At 55.1% G+C, this 20300-nt stretch overlaps 1 protein-coding gene across 3 annotated transcripts in view; it reads left to right on the forward strand.

Moving 5' to 3' along the window:
• Nucleotides 1–2115: 2115 nt before the first annotated feature.
• FCHSD1 (FCH and double SH3 domains 1) overlaps nt 2116–20300 on the forward strand; it is a 29325-nt gene continuing 11140 nt past the window's right edge. For all 3 annotated transcript variants that reach the window (XM_005280876.5, XM_024107138.3, XM_065554805.1), the window contains exons 1-5: nt 2116–2270; nt 2615–2712; nt 3650–3695; nt 13252–13325; nt 20056–20200. In XM_005280876.5, coding sequence (XP_005280933.2) covers nt 2250–2270; nt 2615–2712; nt 3650–3695; nt 13252–13325; nt 20056–20200 — 384 coding nt within the window. In that variant the 5' untranslated portion in view covers nt 2116–2249. The remainder of the gene's footprint in view (nt 2271–2614; nt 2713–3649; nt 3696–13251; nt 13326–20055; nt 20201–20300) is intronic.

Raw genomic sequence — 20300 nt, forward strand, 5'->3', positions numbered from 1 at the left:
GTAGCTCAGCACCACAGGCCAGATTACGCTGGAGCAGCAGGTGAGGGCACAGTGCTAAGGGCTGACACTGCCCCGCTCAGCCAGGGGTCCTAGGCCTTGTAACTGTGTATGGCACAGGGACAGAGAGAAACAGCATTCGGGCCATGGGTGCTGCAGGGGACGAGTGAGCCACAGCTACTCTTCAAAGATGGTGAGGAGCCTCCCAGCCCCGGACATGCCTCAGTGACAGGTTCCCCGAAGCTCCTCCAGATTGCGGGCTTGGAATGTTTCAGTCCCAGGACTGAGAACTGCCCTGCTCCCCAGCCCTCTTTCCCAGGGCCAGGCTAACCAATAGCTTCACATGCCCAGTGCCACCCCAGGACATCCCCGCTCTGGAACAGACCCCAAATGGCTTTTTCGATTCACTAACAATCCCAAACCAGTTCAGATTCGGCTGGACCTGAACCCAGTGTTTTTCTTCTATTTTTCAGAATTGTCACCAAACCAAAACCCCTGCTCCAGGGTTTATCACACACCTCTTCTCCAGCCTGGCGCCTGTGGGCCAAACCCCAAGCTGTCCCTGTCCCATGAAGCACCCTCAGCCCCATCCCCAGTCAGATCCCTGGGAGCAGGGAAGCTCCTTGTGGGGAGAAGGTGGAGCAAAGGGAAGCTTGGGCAATATTAATGAGACCCAGGAAATGAGGTGGGAACACATAGGTGGCAATGCCTCAGATCGGAATAGTATGAGACAGAAAGAGGGAGCTGCAGAGGAAGAATCATAGAATATCAGGGTTGAAAGGGACCTCAGGAAGTCATCTAATCCAACCCCCTGCTCAAAGGGGGCCCAATCCCGAGACAGATTTTTACCCCAGTTCCCTAAATGGCCCCCTCAAGGGGGGAACTCACAACCCTGGGTTTAACAAGCTAATGCTCAAACCACTGAGCTATCCCTCCCCTCACGGGGAGGAACTGTTGTTCAGTCCCTTAAGGCTGGCCAGGATAACCACCAGGCCTGGGGTGCAGGGAACAGTTGTGCTGGCTACCTGGCCAGCAAGGTCCTCACATACTGCGGCACTGCTGCTGAACCCTGTCCTCCGGCCCTGTCCAGACTCCCGGCCCAAGGAGCCTCCCAGGAATTGGAACCACACCAGGAGCTGAGGCCGCAGCGCTTACCCACCCCGCAATTGGAGGGATGTCCTCTGTGTTGGTCATGCTGCCCCTCCCCCGTAACTGCATTGGCACAAATGTGCCAACCCTCACTTTCCTATGGAGTATCACAGGCATCAGAAGAGAGCCAGAGCCAGTTACCCCAAGGGCCCAGCTCCCGCAGGACTCAGGTATGTGTGAGTCCCACACTGTTTCCACCTCTGGGCCAGGGCAGGGTGAGGGGTATACCTGGGGCAGAGCTCTAGCTCCAGGCAAACAGATGTTGTAGCCAAACTAGCTTTGATGGGGAGGGAAGGGTTGCTGGGGGCCCCTACTGTACATTTTCCAGATGAGATCTCTCCCAACAATGCAGAGGCCTGTCCCACCAGCTGGTCCCAAGAGCCCTTGGTGTGGGGGATCCAGCTGGATGAGATGGAGAGAGAAAAGATGGGTTCTGCCAGGCTGAGGCAGGACTGGGCTCCCACAGGAAGCACCAGGTGGCGGTAAGTCCAGGGCAAGGCTGGCTGCAAGGTCTCTCTGCTGATCTGTGCCCAGGGCTCCCTCTGTGCCCAGCACCCCCTCCCTGCCGATCTGTGCCCAGCCCAGTGCCCCTCCCTGCCAGTCCGTGTCCAGGGCTCCCTCTGTGCCCAGCCCAGTGCCCCCTCCCTGCCGGTCTGTGCCTAGGGCTCCCTCTGTGCCCAGCCCAGCACCCCCCCCCGCCAGTCTGTGGTCAGCCCAGTGCCCCCACCCTGCTGGTCTGTGCCCAGTACCCCTCCCTGACAGTCTGTGCCCAGCCCAGTGCCCCTCCCTGCTGATCTGTGCCCAGGGCTCCCTCTGTGGCCAGCCCAACGCCTCCTCCCTGCCAGTCTGTACCCAGGGCTCCCTCTGTGCCAAGCTCGGCGGCGCTCCCTCCCTGCCGGTCCGTGCCCAGTCCCCGCCTGGGATCACTGCCCTCTCTGCGCCACGGGCCGGAGGCGCTGGCTGTGCCCGTTGAGCTGCGCCCGGCGGCTGGGAGGAGCCCGGGCCCGGCCGGGGCGGAGCCGGCAGGCGGGGGTGGATCCCGGCAGTTCCGGGCTCCCCCTCAACCTGGCCGCCGCAGGACGCGGCGCAGCGGATTCGGGACGATGCAGCCGCCTCCCCGTAAGGTGGGTCAGGACGCGGCTGGGGAGCGGGGTGGAGGAGCCCGGTGCCCAGACCGGCACTGTCCGGGGCGGGCTGTGGGTCCAGGTGGTGGGCAGTGGCCGCGCTCGGCCCTCCCCTGCAGCACCCTGTCCTGTCCCCTCTCGGCTCTCCTCGGCTCCTGCTTTTCCAGGCTATTCCTGGATTCCTGCTTAGCGGGGTCTGCAAGTCAGGCCACGGGCGCGGGTAGCGGTCTGTGGTGTGGACAGCGGCGAGCTGATCGCGGGGGCCGCTCGTGCTGCAGAGCGTGTGAGGCCCTGGGTGCAGAGCACAAGTCCGGGCCCTGACCTAAGAACTCCTTCCTTGGCAGGTGAAATTGACCCAGGAGGTGAAAGTGCGCTTCATAGAGCAGCTGTCTAGCCTGCAGAGTAAGCAGCAGCGGGAGACCGAGCTGTTGGAGGACATCAGGTACCAGAGGCCAAAGCTGTCCTGGATCAGGGACTAGCAGAGAGTGGCTGTGGCTGTCCTGCACCTTGTGCCTCGCTGTCAGGCCCCTAGGCTGATCCTTCTGGCTGAGACCTGCAAACTCAGTCAGGCTGTACCCCTCCCCCCGGGACATCCCTCGTTTGGGCAATGAGCTAGGTGGAGCTTCCTTCTTCACAGTAGGGGAAGGAGACAAAGCTGCGAAGCAGGAAACCTCTGGGCAGCCTGTGCTGTTCACCAGCAGCTCCTGGTGATGGTGCCGGAAGAGACCAATGGGAATGCAGGACGGGGGACAGCAGTAGTGGGGATATGTTAAAGCGATGATAATTTAAAATGTATTTAGCAGCTACTAAGAGGTCACTGACTGCCAAGGCTGGAGACAGAACCCTCGGCCCTATAAGGTGTAGGCAGTGGCAATACGCTTCCTCTGCCCCGACACGGTGTGTCATCTGCGGGGCCCATTCGTCCCGTCCCCTCCACCCCTCCCCGATGCGGTGTGTCATCTGCGGGGCCCATTCGTCCCCCCTCCCCCTGTGCCACCCCGAGGTGGGCCCATTCGTTTGGTGCCTGTGCTGGCTGGTGCTGGTTGTGATGGTGCTTTACATGATGAGGACCTGTACTGACCAGGGACTGATCTGGGACTCAGTCACTTGTTCCACCTGTGGGCCATTGAGCGGCCCTCACGTGGGAACAGCTTCCATTGGGTTATCACCTGGAGTGTGTTGGGATGGGCGCTGTGGAGGTGAAAGGCTCCATGCCCTTTTACCAGCTCCGATGCAGTCAGTCCCCAGGACACATGGGTGTGGTGTCCCGGGGGCCATGCAGGGTGCATGGGGAGCTGCAACGAAGCAGGATGAGGGGCTCTGGGCATGTCCTGGGCCATGTGCATGCTGCCACTTACCACCACGTGCTCTCCCTGCAGGTCCTACAGCAAGCAGAGATCTGCCATCGAGCGGGAGTATGGGCAGGTAAGGAGGGGCCACGTCTCTGCCTCTGTTCAGAGACATCACTGAGTGCATTCCAATACCAGTGTATGTAATCTGAATCCCAAGGGGCTAATCACAGGCCATGGCAGGGGTGACTCAAAGGCAATTAGGGCAAGAAGTCAAAACAGTTTGGCAACCAGCCTTAGTCATGGTCTGTTCGTCATAGCTCAGAGCTCACAGTAACGTCATGCCAAGCGGGAGGAATAGGGCTGACCTGTTCCACCCATTCGAAGCCAGTGTTCTTCCGAGCTGTGGAATGAACCCCAGAGCTGCTTGGGGGGGGTCTGGTGAAGGACAAGATGTGCAGCTGTCATTGTCTTGTTCCCCAAGCTTTGGTTATTTGGGCACATGGGTGCCGTGGAGCCATCAGAATGCATGCGAGGGAGGCCCAAAGCCCAGGGACGAGTCAGGGCTGTTAGCTGGAGGTCAGAGTTCAGGTCACATGTCATACATCTATTCCTTGGGCTGAAGTTTGGGGAAAGCCAGGCTTGGCCCCGTCCAGCAAGGTGCTGGGTCCCTCCGTCCCCCTGGAACTCTGCAGGCTTGGACCCTTCCACTAGAGTCCAAAAGGGTCTATTGGCATTGGACATGGTGTAGCTGAGCAGGGAGCTCTCGCCATTCCTCCGCTGGACAGGCTGTGAGTCAGCCCTCCTTTGCCGGCGGTACCCGAGCTGGGGCCATGCAGCCTCTGGGTTCCATCGCTACCTTGCCACCAGCGATGCCTCCTCTGGTATCAGCTGGCACCAGCACGGAGCTGTCATTGGGGAGACCATCTGGGTGATGTGTAGAGCCCTGGGCATAACAGCCACATGGAGCAGGGCTGCTCAGCACCTGGTCAGGGGGGAGCATCTCTGCCAGGCTGACACGGCACACTTCTGCTCTCTCCGTCCTGCTGCCTGCAGTGCTGTGTGGGAGACTGCCAGAGGGGGATGGGGACGCATGTTTAACCCTCACGGCTCTGGTGAGTCCCACCAGCAGTGGGTGTTGCTGCCCCTCCTCTCCTTCTGCTCCCACATGGCTTCTCCTCGGGCATAGGTCACACATGAGAACGCATCTAGGATAAATGACTCTGCACCCACCCCTAGGCACCCCTGGGCTGTTTTCTTCCGACGCTAGAGAGAGACCATGGCGGTGGGTGCAATCGAAATATCTAGAGAGGGCCTGATCCTGCAGTAATTTGCCCACACGGCCACATTGGAGCCAGCCAGGTCGTGACTGGGACTGAGTGTTTGTAGAAGTGGGCCCAAGGAGGAGTCTGTGTTCGTTCAGCAAAACCCTTCTGCCTCCTGCACTCTCACAGCTCCCCCGCGCTGGCTCCCCATCCCCGTTTCTCTGGATTTCCTCCTCCCGATTTCCCCCACCCTGATAGCTCCCTCCCAGGGCCGTCCTTAGGATTTATGGTGCCCTAGGCGGGATTATTAAACTGGTGCCCCTATGCCTGACTTGCTCTTAGCAACACAAACATAAGCTTACAGTATTGGAAAACTTGCCACATGCACGTTATTAAACCCAGTTTAACTTAATTAAGCACACTGTAATGCTGATGGACTAGCACTAAAGAAGTAGCGCTATAGAAAAAATTCTGATTTGACAGAATTATGCAAATAATATAATTTTTTAAATTTGTCAACATTTTATTGGAAATTTATATGAAGAGGTATTGAAACAAGGATTTGGTTTTAATTAAAAGCAATCTTTCTGGCTTTTTTGGCTGCAAAATCAGTAATAACGTCATTGTAGGACAAAGACAAAGTGATGTCTTGTTCGATTGCAAGAATAGCAAGACCAGTCAAGTGTTCCTGACTCATTGTAGAGCGGAGATAGTTTTTAATGAGCTTTAGTTTTGAGAAACTCCGTTCTCCTGATGCTACTGTTACAGGAATTGTCGGTAGAATACAAGTGGCAATGTACACATTAGGATACATGTCAACAAGTTTGGTGGTATTAATAAACTGTACAATGTCCGTCACCGATTTTGCATGTGGCAACATTGGTGACAGTGTACTCAATTCTTCATTCAGTTCAAGTCCATTTAAATCAAAACTATCACCATGCTTCAGGAGGCTCTCTAGGTTCTTGCACTGTGACCTTGAGCTACTGTGAAGACACCTCACAAGGCGCTCCGCCCTGACTGAGACACAGTAGAGTTGGAAACCCATGTCATTTTTACAAAGCCACTTTTTAGTTTTAAATGTATAGTGGGCATCAGTCTTAATGTTAGTTACAACTCTATATCAACCTTATACTGTAAATAGATCAATGGCATTATGAAGTTTAATAAGCTGGGTTTCCAAGCAGTGGGAAAATATAACCCTAGTTTTACTCCTAGGTAAAGCACAAAGTGACCAAAATGAAGTCAGCACAGAATCATCTCATCTAGATTAAGGTAGCACAGAAATGTTTCAGAAGTCCTATTGTGCCTTATTTTTGTTTGGAAAGACATTAGCAATAGCAGCACATTTTGGGCACTGCCAGAAATACATGATAAATCATTGCCTCTAAAGTTCCATCAGAAACTGACATTTTCACAGCTTTAGCATGATCTGCTGCACAGATTCTTCACAAGGAAGTGTCCCTGGCCTTTTAAACTCATTTTAACCATGTATTTACTTTATGAAAGTTGGACAAAACATTGTGAAAACATAAGACATTGGCTGCCCAACCTCTGGGCTGGCAAAAGCTATACTGACTCACTGGGAAAAAAAGCAAGAGAATCTTAGTACAACATATGGTCACTCTATACCAGGGGTCGGCAACCTTTCAGAAGTGGTGTGCCAAGTTCACTGTAATTTAAGGTTTCCCATGCCAGTAATACATTTTAATGTTTGTAGAAGGTCTCTCTCTATGTCTATATTATATAAATAAACTATTGCTGTATTTAAAGTAAATAAGGTTTTTAAAATATTTAAGAAGCTTCATTTAAAATAAAATTAAAATGCAGATCTTATCAATTTAGTGTGATCCTTGCCTGGGATCCTTATCTGGGGTTCCAGCCACCAGCCCCGCTCAGCCCACTGCCAGTCTGGGGTCCAGCCGCTGGCCCTGCTCAGCCCACTGCCAGTCTGGGATTCCATTCACTCAGCCGGCAGCGGGCTGAGCGGGCCGGTGGCGGACTGAGCAGGGACGGCAGGGGCTTGAGTGGCTCAGTCCGTTGCCAGTCTGGGGGTGCCGGCTGCTGGCCCCTTGCCAGTCGGGGTCCCAGCCGCTGGCCCCGCTCAGCCCCCTACCGGCCCCGCTCAGCCCGCCACTGGCCCCGCTCAGTCCGGCTGAGTGAATGGAACCCCAGGCCGGCAGTGGGTTGAGTGGCTCAGCCGGGGTCTCAGCCGCTGGCTTGCTCAGCCCGCTGACAGCCTGGGGTTCCTTGGGGGTCCCCAGGCCAGCAGCGGGCGCTGAGTGGGGCTGGCGGCTGGGACCCCGGCTGGCAATGGGGCAGCAGCCGGAACCCCAGAGCGGCGGTGGGCTGAGCCACTCAGTCCGCTGCGGCGTGCCATCAAAAATCAGCTCGTGTGCCACCTTTGGCATGTATGCCGTAGGTTGCCGACCCCTGCTCTATACACTAGTAAGGAGATGAGCATATTACAGTTGTTGGAGGGCTCTATTTAGCAGTAACAGGGCTATAGGAAAGTCAGTCAACATTTTTTGTTTCTCTGATGAAAACTGGACCACTCCCTGCCCCAAACCAAACTTGTCACAAATAATTGTCAACAACTTAATTTTCTGGTTTTGGCTAAGAGATTGATTTAAAAAAAAATATTGAAATTGAATTCAGGATTGTTAGCAAGCATTTTTGGCAAACAAAGTTGTTAAATGACAATCTAAATGGCAACACAATACTGCTTTCATGCTTGGCTCACCCCCCAGCCTGCTGGTCCAACAGCTGCAGTAGAGGAGGAGATAGGTGGAAAACTGCAGGACCCCAAAATCCACCTCTTGGGCTGCATAGTAGCAACAGCAGCAGAAAACCCTCAGGTTCAATCACATGCCAATGGGCACCATCGCCAGCCCAATAGACCATGGTGAAGTTAGCCCAGCATCTGATCTCAGGGATGGGGCACCCATGGAGCCACAGCAGCTCATCCTGCCTTGTGCAGCTCCCCCCGGATGAGATGGATCGCTGCCAGCCCAGGGGAGAGACGCGCTCCCCAGCTAGGGTGACCAGATGTCCTGATTTTATAGGGCCAGTCCTGATATGTGGAGCTTTGTCTTATATAGGCACCAATTACTCCTACCTAGGGTGACCAAACAGCAAGTGTGAAAAATCAGGACGGGGTGGGGGGGGGGGTAATAGGAGCCTATATAAGAAAAAGACCCCAAGATTGGGACTGTCCCTATAAAAGTGGGATATCTGCTCACCCTATCCCAACCCCCGTCCTGATTTTTCGCACATGCTATCTGGTCACCCTATCCCCAGCCCAGCCATGTGTGACCATTCCAATCCTGGCTGGCTGCTGAGGAAGTGAGTTACTTTCACTTTCATTCCTTCCCCCGCCCCCCAGCACCTCACCCAACCCAGCCCTGCTGGAGGGGAGGGGGGAAAGAGAGAGAAGGGTGCTCCTCGGGGGGCGGGAGAAGAATGGACGTAGGGTGACCGGACAGCAAATGTGAAAAATCGGGACGGGGATGGGGGGTAATAGGCACCTATATAAGACAAAGCCCCAAATATCAGGACTGTCCCTATAAAATCGGGACATCTGGTCACCCTAATGGACGTTATGGGGGACAACAAAGGATACTGGTGTCAAAGCCGCCAAGCCTGCCTCACCTCACACTGGGGGAAAGTCACACTCACAGGTGATTTCCTTCCCCCACCCATACCCGTACCCTTCCCAGAGACCCCAGCAACCAATCCCCTCCCTCAGACTGTGCTGCATTCGGCTCTCTCTAGGACCCAGCAGCCCTGCTCTTACATGCTCCACTGCTTCTCGTCTGTCCGGGCTCCGGGCAGAGCGGTGCCCCCAGGTAGCATGGTGCCCTAAGCGGCTGCCTGTTCTGCCTATGGCTAAGGACAGCCCTGCTCCCTCCCACCTGCAATAGAAACAGAGGCACTGTAATTTCTAAGCAGGTCACTGGTCTGATGTAAAATGTGAAATGCCCATCACGCTATGTGTTGTGTCCACGTTACCCCTTGGAAGCAAATTCCTCTCTGAGCCTGGCTGAGCTTCACCTTGTGCCCTGACGCTGGAGAATCCTTTTGTAAAGTTCCAGTCCAATCTCCATCTTGCAGAGAGTGGATATGGAATGGCTAGAAACTTTCAAGGACTTGGTAATGGGGCCCACTTTCCCTGTTCTCCTTGCTAGGGCCATGGTGTGTGCTGCTCTTTTAAGTGGCAGGTTCTTCTTAAGTGGTTTGCCTCAAATGTCCTGCTGCAGTGAGTTCCGTAGGTTTGCAGAGAAGCCTTTCCCTTGATTCATTCAGAACATTAGCCTTTTTACTTCATGTGCCACCTGGTCCTTGGGCAATGAAAGCCTCTAACTGGCCTTCTCAGGAGTGTTCGTTATCCAGTATTACGTTGTGTTTTCTTGGTACAGAGCTTCTGCTACAAAGGGCAATAAATAACACCAGCCCACCGGAACTGCAGCCCCCAAGGGAGAACTAAATGCTGAGTCTGCAAGGGGAGGAAGGGAAGAGACTTGAAGGCACCAGGAGAGGGTTTGAAAGGGTGGAAAGAGAATGAGTGCCCCAAAGAGCTGGGGGTAATAGAGAGAGTGCGATAGACTCGGCAATAGAAGGATTCATGGAGACAGGAGGAGTGCAGGAAGCAGCTGACAGGCATGAAGGAATGAGGGGAGGGGTACTGGGTCAGCCTGTGGTGTTAAAGGTCAGGGTTCCCGAGTGCTCAGTGCCCTTGGTGGGCCAGACTTCCCAGAGGGGCTTGAGCGTAAGCTCTCCTGAAAGAGCGCAGACGTGACTACGCGGGTGGCTGAGGACTGTGCCGTGAGTGGAAGAAAGACAAGAAGTGTGACCCACCAGCAAGTGGCAGCCCTGCTACCGGGGCTGGTGCAGGCTCTGGCCCTGTTGGCTCTGTGGTGGGGCTGTGAGATGCCTATGAGGTTAGACACGTGACTGCTCTGAGGAGGAGCTAACTAACAAGGAAGCTGGGACTCCTAATGGTGACACCATGAGGATATGGGGCATGCCCGCATGAGGGAGGGTAGGATTGCTGCCAGGCCCTGTTCAAATTGCCTTCACTCAAGAGGAAGTGGAGAAGGGCAGGTGGAGGGAGTGGTGGCTACGCAGAGAGTGGGAGGCCCTCTGTGTGCTGCTGGCACTGCTGGCCAGGAGCCGAGACAGTATCCCCAAGTGGGTGAGCGCAGCGAGCAAAGCTGAGTAGGGCACCTGGGAACACCCTGAGAGAGATGCACATGCGGGCTCCTTCCAGGGAATCGAGACTAAGGGACACCCCTGAGAGGGGGGCTGTGTGCCCCTGTGACAAGGCATAGGGTGCTGGGCACAACCCCAAGAGGGGGGATGTGTACCCCTGTGACAGGGCATACGGTGCTGGGGACACCCCAGAGAGGGGGGCTCCATGCCCCTGTGATGGGGAGGTGTGGGGGATACCCCTAAAAGGATGGCTGCATTCCCCTGTGACAGGGGATGGGGTGGTGGGGGCACCCTAGAGCGGGGGCTGCGTGCCCCTGTGACTGTGGGCTGGGGCCTGTCTGTGCCTCTTTCTTTTCTCCTCTCCAAAGTGAAAGGGCCCTGATCTGTGTTGCTTCCTCTCGCGGCTGCTCCATCCACCTGTCTCCTTGTCTGGCCCGCTCCTCTGGTGAGGTGGGTAGGTGAGCAAGCGCAGAGGTGTCTTCTGTGCACACGACATCCTTCCTGTATTATTTCCAGCCTGCCCCTGCTCCGACCTAACTTCTTCTTCTCTCTCCTGGCTGCTGCTGGGCGCTGAGCAGACGTCATCACTGCCCACGTTGATTCCTAGGCCTAGCTCGAGCGATTACTGCTAACTCCCCGCCCTGCAGTGTGTGAGTACTTGATGTGGCCCCACTGTGTGTTGCGTTCCACCCGTCTGTGTTGATTCCATCTGCTGCCATGTCCCATTTCCTAGGTTGAATCTCTCAGCCTGGATTACCATAGAATAGATCATTCTGTGTTGTCAGCAAGCCCCCATTTGCCAGGCTGCTACACAGTCTTCTGAACTGGCCCCTGGGGCGGCCTGACTGGGCACCTTTTCCCATGCTACAAGCTGGTCACGACTCTCAGCCGAGTTTGAGAGATGGGGCAGAGAAGGGAACTCTCTGTCACTCCTGAAACCCCCTAGACCCTCCTCTAGCTCTGACACGTCTTGGGTTTAGTCTGGGGTTGAAGGAGAATATTTTGGAAGGTGCAAGTGAATTGGCTGACTGGTCGAGCTGTTTCATAGCCTTAAACTCTGGCACGCTGCTGGCTCTCCAGCTTGCCCAGAGGGCTCTGACCTTGCTCCTTTATCTCTACCTGCTCTCACTCCCGAAAACTGTCACTGTTTGTTAGTAGCTTTAATCCTGGTGCTTGTTTCCCCCCGTGGTGGGTGAGCAGGCCCAGGAGCAGCAGGACCGTTCCGTTTCCAGAGCACGTTATTCAGAGGCTTATTGTCCAGGCTGACATCTCGCTGCGGTCCCCTAGCAGCAGCTCTATAGTGTCCCTGTTGCTAGGAGGCTCCCTGAGACTGCCAGCATGTTCTAACGTCTAAGATCTGGGACGCTGTGGGCACTGGGGCTCACCGAGTCAGTCCCCTTAGCCAAAGAGACTGTGTGACCAGCGTCAGCCAGAGCTGGGTTCTTCCACTCCCACCTCCTCCCCAGGGCTCTGTGCTCTTGAGCTCACTGGGAGAACGGGGCCTCTCCTGGAGGTGACATGCAGGCCTCCTGGTAGCTACAAGTGTCACTTGCGTGACGTCCGTGTTCTTTGGGCTGTGACCACACAGGAAGGATGCCCTGGATTCATTTGAACTGATTGTGAAAGTGGTGTCGTTAAAGTGGAGCAGACCCCGCCGTGGACAATTTCTCTTCCCAAGCGGCTCATTTCCATGTAGCCTGAACCTGTCCCCACTCAAGTGAACCGAAACAGACAAAAGGCTGGTTTAAACCAGAATAAGAGCATCCACACAAGAATTTCATGTCCTGGGTTTAAACCAGTGCAACGCCCCTGCGTGGACAGCCCTTAGTGGGTGCCACAGAAGGGATGGGCTGCGCCTGCTGCATCAGGCGGGGGTGGGCATTGTCTCGCCAACCAATTGTGTAATGATGCCACAGCCTCAGCAGAGTTTGCCAAGCTCTCTGCCTCAAGCAGGCCTGTGTTTCTGCGTGGTGCTCAGGAGGGAGATGTGCCCCTGCAGCAGAGCTACCTGCTTTCTCTGAGAGGTGCTCACAATGTGTAAGGCGGCTGTGCAGTCGGGCCACAGACCCTGGGCTGGAGGGGGCTGTGCCAGACCCTGATCCCCCTCAGGAGCCTGTGCCAGCTGCTCACATACTTCTCTGTGCTGGAAGCAGGGTCATTGCTGGCCTCTTGCCCTCCGTTGGCTTCCTCGTCTCGGTGGCTGGTGCCCCTCCCTGCCCCCACCCAATCCTGCCTCAAGGACGCAGCTGATTGTGTCATTGGCCCGTCTCTATGACAGACTTCACCGGCCTAGCCGTGTTGGTCAGCGGGATTTGTATAGCCCGAGTGATGCCGGCCAGACCTGCACTGCGATGATAACACAAATCCTCGTCATACCAGCAGACTGCATCTTTGCCAGAGTGGCTTATTTTGCTGACGGGGCTGGATTAAGCTGGGCTAATCCAAAGGCAGTTTGCCAGGCTGAGCTGCGTCCGCATGAGGAGCACGTTGCCAGTGTAGGACAGTGGTATAACCACCCTGGTGAAGCCTTCTGAGCGTAGGCCTGTTCTTGGTTTGTGACTCCATCGCCCCAGCTCCGCTCAGCTGCCTCGTTTTCTGCCTCCCTCGCAGACCAGGGTTCCCCTGTAATTGTTCTCTCGCTCTCCAGCTGCCTCGTTCTGTTGCTGGCCTCCTGCCCCACTCATTCTGTCCCCTCGCTTGCACTGCCCTTCCATTTCTCACTCCCATCTCATTGTTGTCGCAGGCAGCAAAAGACCCAAAGGGGCAAAGTCCCTGGCAGAGAGCAGTGGCCAAACTTTGGAAGGAGAGGTGCATTAGTGCCGGCTCCTCGCTGCTCCATTGCTGGCCTCTCCCAGAGGGAGGCGGTGGAGGGCGGGGGGGAGGGATCATGGTTAGAGACAATGAACTTGACTCTGTACCTGGCTGAATGACTGCACAGCCCTGGTCAGTGCCGTACTCATTCCCCAGCTCTTCTGACTGTCCTAGTGTGGGAAGTGTGCCCTGGGGGCGTTGCTGGGACCTGTGCAGTGTGCATAGGAACAGCCGTGGTTTTGTTCTCTGAGTGGGGCATTGCTGGGAACAAAACAGCAGGCAGAGGAGCTTGGTGCCCTGGTGCGAGCCCTGTCGGGGAGAAGCCCCCTCCCCTCATTGGCTGGGAGCCTCAGGTGGGGCCGGGAGAGAAGACGCAGCAGTGACTGATCTAGGGTTTGTTTGCAGGCGCTGCAGAGGCTGGCGAGTCAGTTCCTGAAGAGAGACTGGCAGCGGGGCCGAAGTGAGACCAACGACTCCAGGTGGGACAGCTTGCTGAGGCCTGAGCCTGCTAGCCACACGCTCTTTGTGCTGGCCTGGCCTGCCCTGCAGTCAGCGTCTGGGGCTGTGAGGGAGCTCCAGCCAGGGGCAGCTCTCTGCTACGTTAGTCCTGGACTTGCCAGCAGGAGGCTCTATAAAGAACAGCATAGGAGCACCAGCTCTAGGGAGCTCAGAGTCACTCCAGTCCCAGCCTTCCCCAGAAGGGGGCGCTGTAGGGAGCAGGACAGCAGAGCTGGCTGTCAGGGGAGCTCTGTTCTGTTAACTTAGGTGGAATATATGAGCCCGAAGAGTCAGAGTTGTTAACATGACCCACTCACTGTCCAGCACTAAACAGGGTTAAACAAGGGTCTGGGTTTGCTACCCAGAGACCCCAGTCTGCATCTTACAGTGGCAATACCCCTTTAAAGAGCCTGTTATTGAAGATCCAGCAAAAGAGGAAAAACAGTTCAAGCGTTTGAAATGTGAAGTATTAAGTCAGGCTGTCAGTGTAACCACATCCCTGGGTCCCTTCCCCTTAGCTGGAGAGTCTTTAGAAGGAAAAGCCCCTTGCTGGAGTCTCTTAGATGGTATCAGAGACGGTAATAACTGGCCTTTCGGGGGAAAAGAGACGTTAGCGGAGCTGTTGTTAAAGCCTGATCCTGTTTTCTAGAAAACAAAACAAGCCAAACACACACCGAAGGGGAGAGACGAGAACAGCGAGGGCAGAAAATACAGCTTCTGGCTCTGGTGTTGACTTTCACTCGCAGCCTCGCTGCTGGAACAAAACTGCTGCCCTGAGACTTGGCAAACAAATATCCGTATCAGGCTGTTTAGGACATTGCTTTGAGCTGCCTCTTTGATGCCAGGCTCACAGAAATGTTGCAAAATATACAGTCTTGTCCGGTTAAGCCAGACTCCTATTAGAAAGAAGGAAAAAGGGGAAGGGGGAAAGAGTAGAAATAAGGTAGGGAAGAAAAAGGACACATGGAGGGGGAAGAAGCAGTCGCCCATCCTAGGTGGTGGTTGGGATTCAGCCAGAGCCAGTGGAGGCAGTGATGCCATGTGGGTCCTCTCTCTGGTCTGTTCTGGGGGGAAGGGATAACTCAGTGGTTTTAGCATTGGCCTGCTAAACCCAGGGTTGTGAGCTCAATCCTTGAGGGGGCCACTTAGGGATCTGGGGCAAAGTCAGTACTTGGTCCTGCTAGTGAAGGCAGGGGGCTGGACTCAATGACCCCTTGGGGTCCCTTCCAGTTCTAGGAGATAGGTATATCTCCATATGACAGCTCTCAGGGTTAGGACTAAGAAGGTTGGGGTAGCAACCATGATGGCAAAGCTCACTCTTTTCCCTTTTCTCAGCCAGCTTTCCCCCTACTCCCCCCAACCCCAGAAGTTTCTTTCTGAGAACACAGGAAGCAGTGATGGCGGACTAGTCCATCCTCTCAGTATGTTGATCACCAATTAGGTCTAATTGCCAGTTAGGGTTGCCAACCTTACCGGATTGGCCGGGAATCTCCCGGAATCGTACTCAATCTCCCGATGACTATTAAAGGCGATCCAGGAGATTTTAATAGGCCAAAGTCCAGTCGGCAGCGCAGCGGGGCTAAGACAGGCTCCCTGCCTGCCCTGGCTCTGCGCAGCTCCCAGAAGCAACTGGCATGTCCAGCTCCTAGGCACAGGGGAAGCAAGGGGTCTCTGTGCACTGCCCCCACCCTGAGTGTCAGCTCTGCAGTTCCCATTGGCCAGGAACCGTGGCCAATGGGAGCTGCAGGGGCGGTGCCTGCAAGTAGGGGCAGCATGCAGAGCTTCCTGGCCACCCCTGAGCCTAGGAGCCAGACATGCTGGCCACTTCCAGAAGCTGCCCGAGGTAAGCACACCCCAACCCCCTACCGCAGGTCGGAACCACTCCCGCATCTAAACTCCCTCCCAGAGCCTGCACCCCCCCCAACACCCTGCCCCAGCCCTTAGCCCCCTTCTGAACCCAAACTCCCTCCCAGAGCCTGCACCCTGAGCCCCTAGCCCAGAGCCCCCTCCTGCACCCCAGAGCCCACACCCCCAGCCAGAGCCCTCACCCCCTCCTGCATCCCAACCCACTGCCCTAGCCTGGAGCCCTCTCCCACACCCTGAACCCCTCATTTCTGGCCCCACCCTGGAGCCCACACCCCCAGCTGGAGCCCTCACCTCCTCCCGCACCCTAATCGCCTGTCCCAGTCTGGTAAAAGTGAGTGAGGGTGGGGGAGAGTGAGAGATGGAGTGAGAAGGGGTGGGGCAGGGGGAGGGCCTCAGAAGGGAAGGGACGGGTCAGGGGGTGGGACAAGAGTGTTCAAGTTTGTGTGATTAGAAAGTTGGCATCCCTATTGCCAACACACCAATTTTGGTCCATTGATTTCCAGTCCCACACGTCTCTTGTTCACCAGGCCTGATCCTAGCACAATCCTTGAGTGATAGCAGGAGGCCTTTTCATTTGGATTAATTCATTTTCCCTGTCTCCCTTTTGCACCTTTTCCCATCAACCTTCATTGTTATCAGAACATTTCATAAATCTTTAGCCACTTCCCACAATTAGGTTCACAAACAGGTTACATTTGTACACCCAATTATCACAACAGCTCTCCACCTTTGCCAGCAGAGGGCACTATGAAGAATGGGGCAGGAGCACTGGCTGTGGGGAGCTCCTAGGTACTCCAGCCCCAGCCTTTCCCAGCAGGGGGCGCTGTGAGGAATGGGGCAGGAGCGCTGGCTGTGGGGAGATCAGAGCTAATTCAAGCCAAGAATGTGAACAATGGGGCCTGCAGTGAGGTTCCTGAAGTCTTTGTCAGGTGCCTCCCTGCATGTGCAAGTGCTGAACCAGCAGGAGGTTCCTGAGCTCAACACTGACAGTCTGGCTGGTTCTGTACATGGACTTGGCAGCCTCACTCTTGGCCCCATTTTAAACGTCCCAGATTTTTGGCCAGCAGGGAATTGTGCCAGGGGGCTCTCAGGGGGATGGAGCAGCACTCGAGCAGCGGTGGTGCTGCATCCCAGCTGCACCGAAGCATAGACTCCCAGCCCTGCTGCGGAGACTGGCCTAGCTATGGCAGCTGATCAGCGAGGAGGAGAGAGAGTGCATGTGGGTGGGTGCAGGGGGCTAGATCCCAGTGGAACAGCGCATGGGGGAGAGGCTAGATTCTTGGGGTGTCTGTTTTGGAGTGTACATCCCCAGGGGTGTCAGGGCAGAGGGACATGGGGATGCCTGGGGTGCAGGGGTGTCTGTCATGGTGTAGCTCCCGGAGGGGGTGTGGCTAGGTCTTGTGGACGGGGTGGTGTCTATATCGGGGTGTAGATCTACGGGGATGTTGGGGAAGGAGGACAGTGTAGCTAGGCTTTGGGGCGGGAGGCACCTGCTAGCTAATGCTGCTAGAGTAGAACCTCAGCATTTTCCCTGCTGTTCCAGGTTCCCCTACCCTGGTGGGAGCTGTTGCGTAGAGTTGGCTGCAGGCATTTCACCCTTGTATAGCCATCATGGGTCCTTCTGCCATTGCTAGCCCAGGCAGAGCTAGAGCAGTGCTAGGCCAACCTTGGGGAGAGAGCTGTGAATGCTTGGTGCAGACATAGCCTTTGTGCCTTGGCTGTTGGAATTTCTTGGTACTGAAAGTGGGCAATTGTCTTTCTGCCCGTTTGAACTGGAGAGGGGTGTCATGCTGTCTGGAGGCCAACACTGAGTGCCAACTGAAGGCAGACTGTCAGAAACAGGGCAGACACCCCAAGCTGGTGGTTTGTTCTATAATTAGATTTCACTAACTCCATAACAACTGTGAACTCCTGGATCACTGTACCAGTCTCACCATGAAGTCACAGACAGTCCCCTCAGACTCTCTAGTCTATGTTACTACCCAGACATGGTGGACTTAGTGATAAATGGTCACTTACACCAAAAATCACAAAATATTCAGATTGCTTCCAGTCCCAAGAGATCAGTCACTTACCCCTAGATCAACTGGTACTGTAGGTCTTACACCAAAGACAACGCCAGTAGCCAATCCTGTAATAAACTTTCCTAGTTAATAAACCTTTAGATAAAGAAATCGGTTATTTGCAGGTTGAAGCAAGCAAATGTGCACACAAGTGAGTTACCATGTATAATTCCTAAAAGTGACAGAGATGTAGTAATCTGTCCATTCAAAATGTCTTTCTGGGCAAACCCAGGAATAACCCTGGAGGATCTCTCACTTCAGTATAGTCTCTCTGGCCCTGGGACTGTTTACTTCAAGCAGCAAAGAGATGGTAATTTTTCCTCGTGAAGCATTTTTATATCTTCTTTCCTCAGAAATCAAGCTGATCGCAACAGTTCCTATGCAGGTCCCTTCTTCATGGGATGGGGGGAAGAAAAGCACTTAGTCTTTGAGCCTTGACCTCATACAGTGGCTCCTTTGCGTTTAACATTTTGTTAGAGCCCATCGTTTGCATTACACAAGGCTTTTTCCCTGTGTGGTGAGTTACGCAGTCACAGGTTTACAATGCAGATGCTTGCTATCACTTTATAACCTGGGGCATAGCTGAGTGAGGACAATACATGCAGCATCCTACAAGCATTTTATAAAACACTAAACATATTCTTATCAACTTCACATCTAACATCTATTTTGATGATGCCAGCATCCAGGGAAGCAAGACTGGTTTCTAGCTATGCATTTGTAAGTGTTCAGCAAGGCCTAGGACCCTGGCATAAGCTGCCAGCATCACAATGGAATTCTTCTTCGCTTCCCATTCCCCAAACAGGCTGTGTGGCATTGTAGTGCATTGTTAAACTTTGCCATGTTTCACCCCAGAGGTGACTACATTTACAGAAAGCAACAGAGGGTCCTGTGGCACCTTTAAGACTAACAGAAGTATAGGGAGCATAAGCTTTCGTGGGTAAGAACCTCAGATGCAAGAAGTGCACTTCTTCTCTTGCATCTGAAGAAGTGAGGTTCTTACCCACGAAAGCTTATGCTCCCTATACTTCTGTTAGTCTTAAAGGTGCCACAGGACCCTCTGTTGCTTTTTACAGATTCAGACTAACACGGCTACCCCTCTGATACATTTACAGAACGAGTGATACCTGTGTGAGAGTCCCTTATCCACCACGAAAATTTAGCTACTTCTGGGGTGAAACGCGGCAGAGTTTAACCATGCACTGCAGTGGCACACGTGTGTGTGTATATGGGAGTGCGTGTGCATACGTGTGGCGTTCTTGAGAGCTCTGGTATTCTAGGGGGAAGGTGCTCCCACTAAACACTGTCCAGAGCTATTTATTTTCTGGTATACGAGAGGGGCAGTGGAGAGCAGAGAGGTTTTCACCTGGGAGATATGAGGGGCAAGAGTCAATGAGGTAGAGAGATGCAGAAAGCTCAATACAGGCAATAGGAGTTGCAGAGAGGAGAGATGTAGGGGCCACCCCTAGACGCATGGTGGCTGAAGTATAAAGAAAATGGAGAGAAGACCTGTTGGCTCATTAGAGCAACCCACCAAGCAGTGGTGGATTAGCTACAGGGCCAGTTGAGCTGATGCCAATTGGCGGGCCCTGGAAAAATGGGTGCCTCCGTGCCCTGCTCTGCCCACCCACCCAGTGCTCCTGTTGGGGAATGGGGTTGGGGTGTAGGGGCCTCCCCATTAGGAGCACCCCGGCAAGCCCCCGTGCCCCAACCTCATTTCCCCGGCAGGAGTGCTGAGGAGAGGCGGCGGGGGGGGGAACTGCAGGTGAAAGGGGTGGGGAGTGGCCCCCACTTGCTCTGGCCCAGGGCCCCTCAAAATGGTAATCTGCCTCTGCCCCCAAGGGCTTTAAATTGGGGGCTCTTGTCCCCTGCATTGTGGTGCCTGCTGGGAGCCCAAGTTTGAGGATTGCACCTCTTCCCGTGTGCGAGGAGGGCAGCCCGGGTCTGAAGAGCTGGGGCTTGGGTGGAGATGAGGAGGAAGAGGTACAGGAGAGGAAGGCTTGGAGAGGGTCTTAGCACATGGGAGGGCAGGGGTCGTGCTTCAGAGATGGAGATGTCCTGCCTTGCTGATGGAGCGCATGTGGGGAGAGAAGAAAAGTCCAGGGCCAGAGAGAAATCCAAAGCTACTGAGTGGAGGCCAGTGGGAGGGGAGAGCCAGGAGCTGGAGTGGACACGAGGGAAAAGGCAGCTGGGGAGGGAGCTGTCATAGGCCATGCAGCATTAGGCCATGTCATGTTCTGCAGGGGCTGTGGAGAAGCACGCGGGGTGCTTCGTGCTGTAATGACAGGGTTTTTTTGGGTCAGACTTTCTGGGCAGCAGTGTGAGATCCTGAGGGACAGGGCTTCCCAACCCAGCCAGACAGCAGCGATTCTGCCAAGGCCTGCAAGCATGGCCAGTCGTTAGCGGGGCTGATGCAGGATGCGGCTGGGGCTCAGGCAACTCAGGCAGGTGGACAGAAGCTCGGGAAATGGCTTTGCCACTTCTAGAGGTAGGGCTGGATAATGGCCCTGAGATAGATCTGGGACTGCACATCGGCAGAAACCCAGGGAAGAGCCAGCTGGGCCAGGCTGTGCACAGCACCCAGGGCTCTCCATTCAGGTTCTGGGAGCCATGGGGTCCTTGGAGCAGGTTGGCCATCCAGGTGCAATGGGGGAGCTGGGGCAGCCCCTGCGGAGACGGGGGGGGTGGAAGACAGGGAGCATGTACAGGGCCAGTGTGTGGGAGAGGAGCTGCTCTGCTCCATGGGTGCAGCCAGGCTTCCTCCGGTGTCCGTTCCCTGCAGGAGTGCCTTTGCCGTCTGGAAGGGGGCAATTGACAGCACAGTGTGCGCCGGGCAGGCCCGGGTGGCAGCCTCGGAGAATTACCGCAGCCTGAGTCTGGAGGTGGCTAAAACCACCCGACTGTCCAAGGAGCACCTGCTCAAGAAGGTACAGTCTGGGTTGGGGGAGGAGAGACGGTGGTACAGGCCCCAACCTCCTGCTCTTCAAAGGGGCTTCCCAGAGCAGGGGGCAGGTGCCGGGAGGGCTG

This window comes from Chrysemys picta, chromosome 8, assembly GCF_011386835.1.
Source record: "Chrysemys picta bellii isolate R12L10 chromosome 8, ASM1138683v2, whole genome shotgun sequence".
Taxonomy (NCBI): Eukaryota; Metazoa; Chordata; order Testudines; family Emydidae; genus Chrysemys; species Chrysemys picta.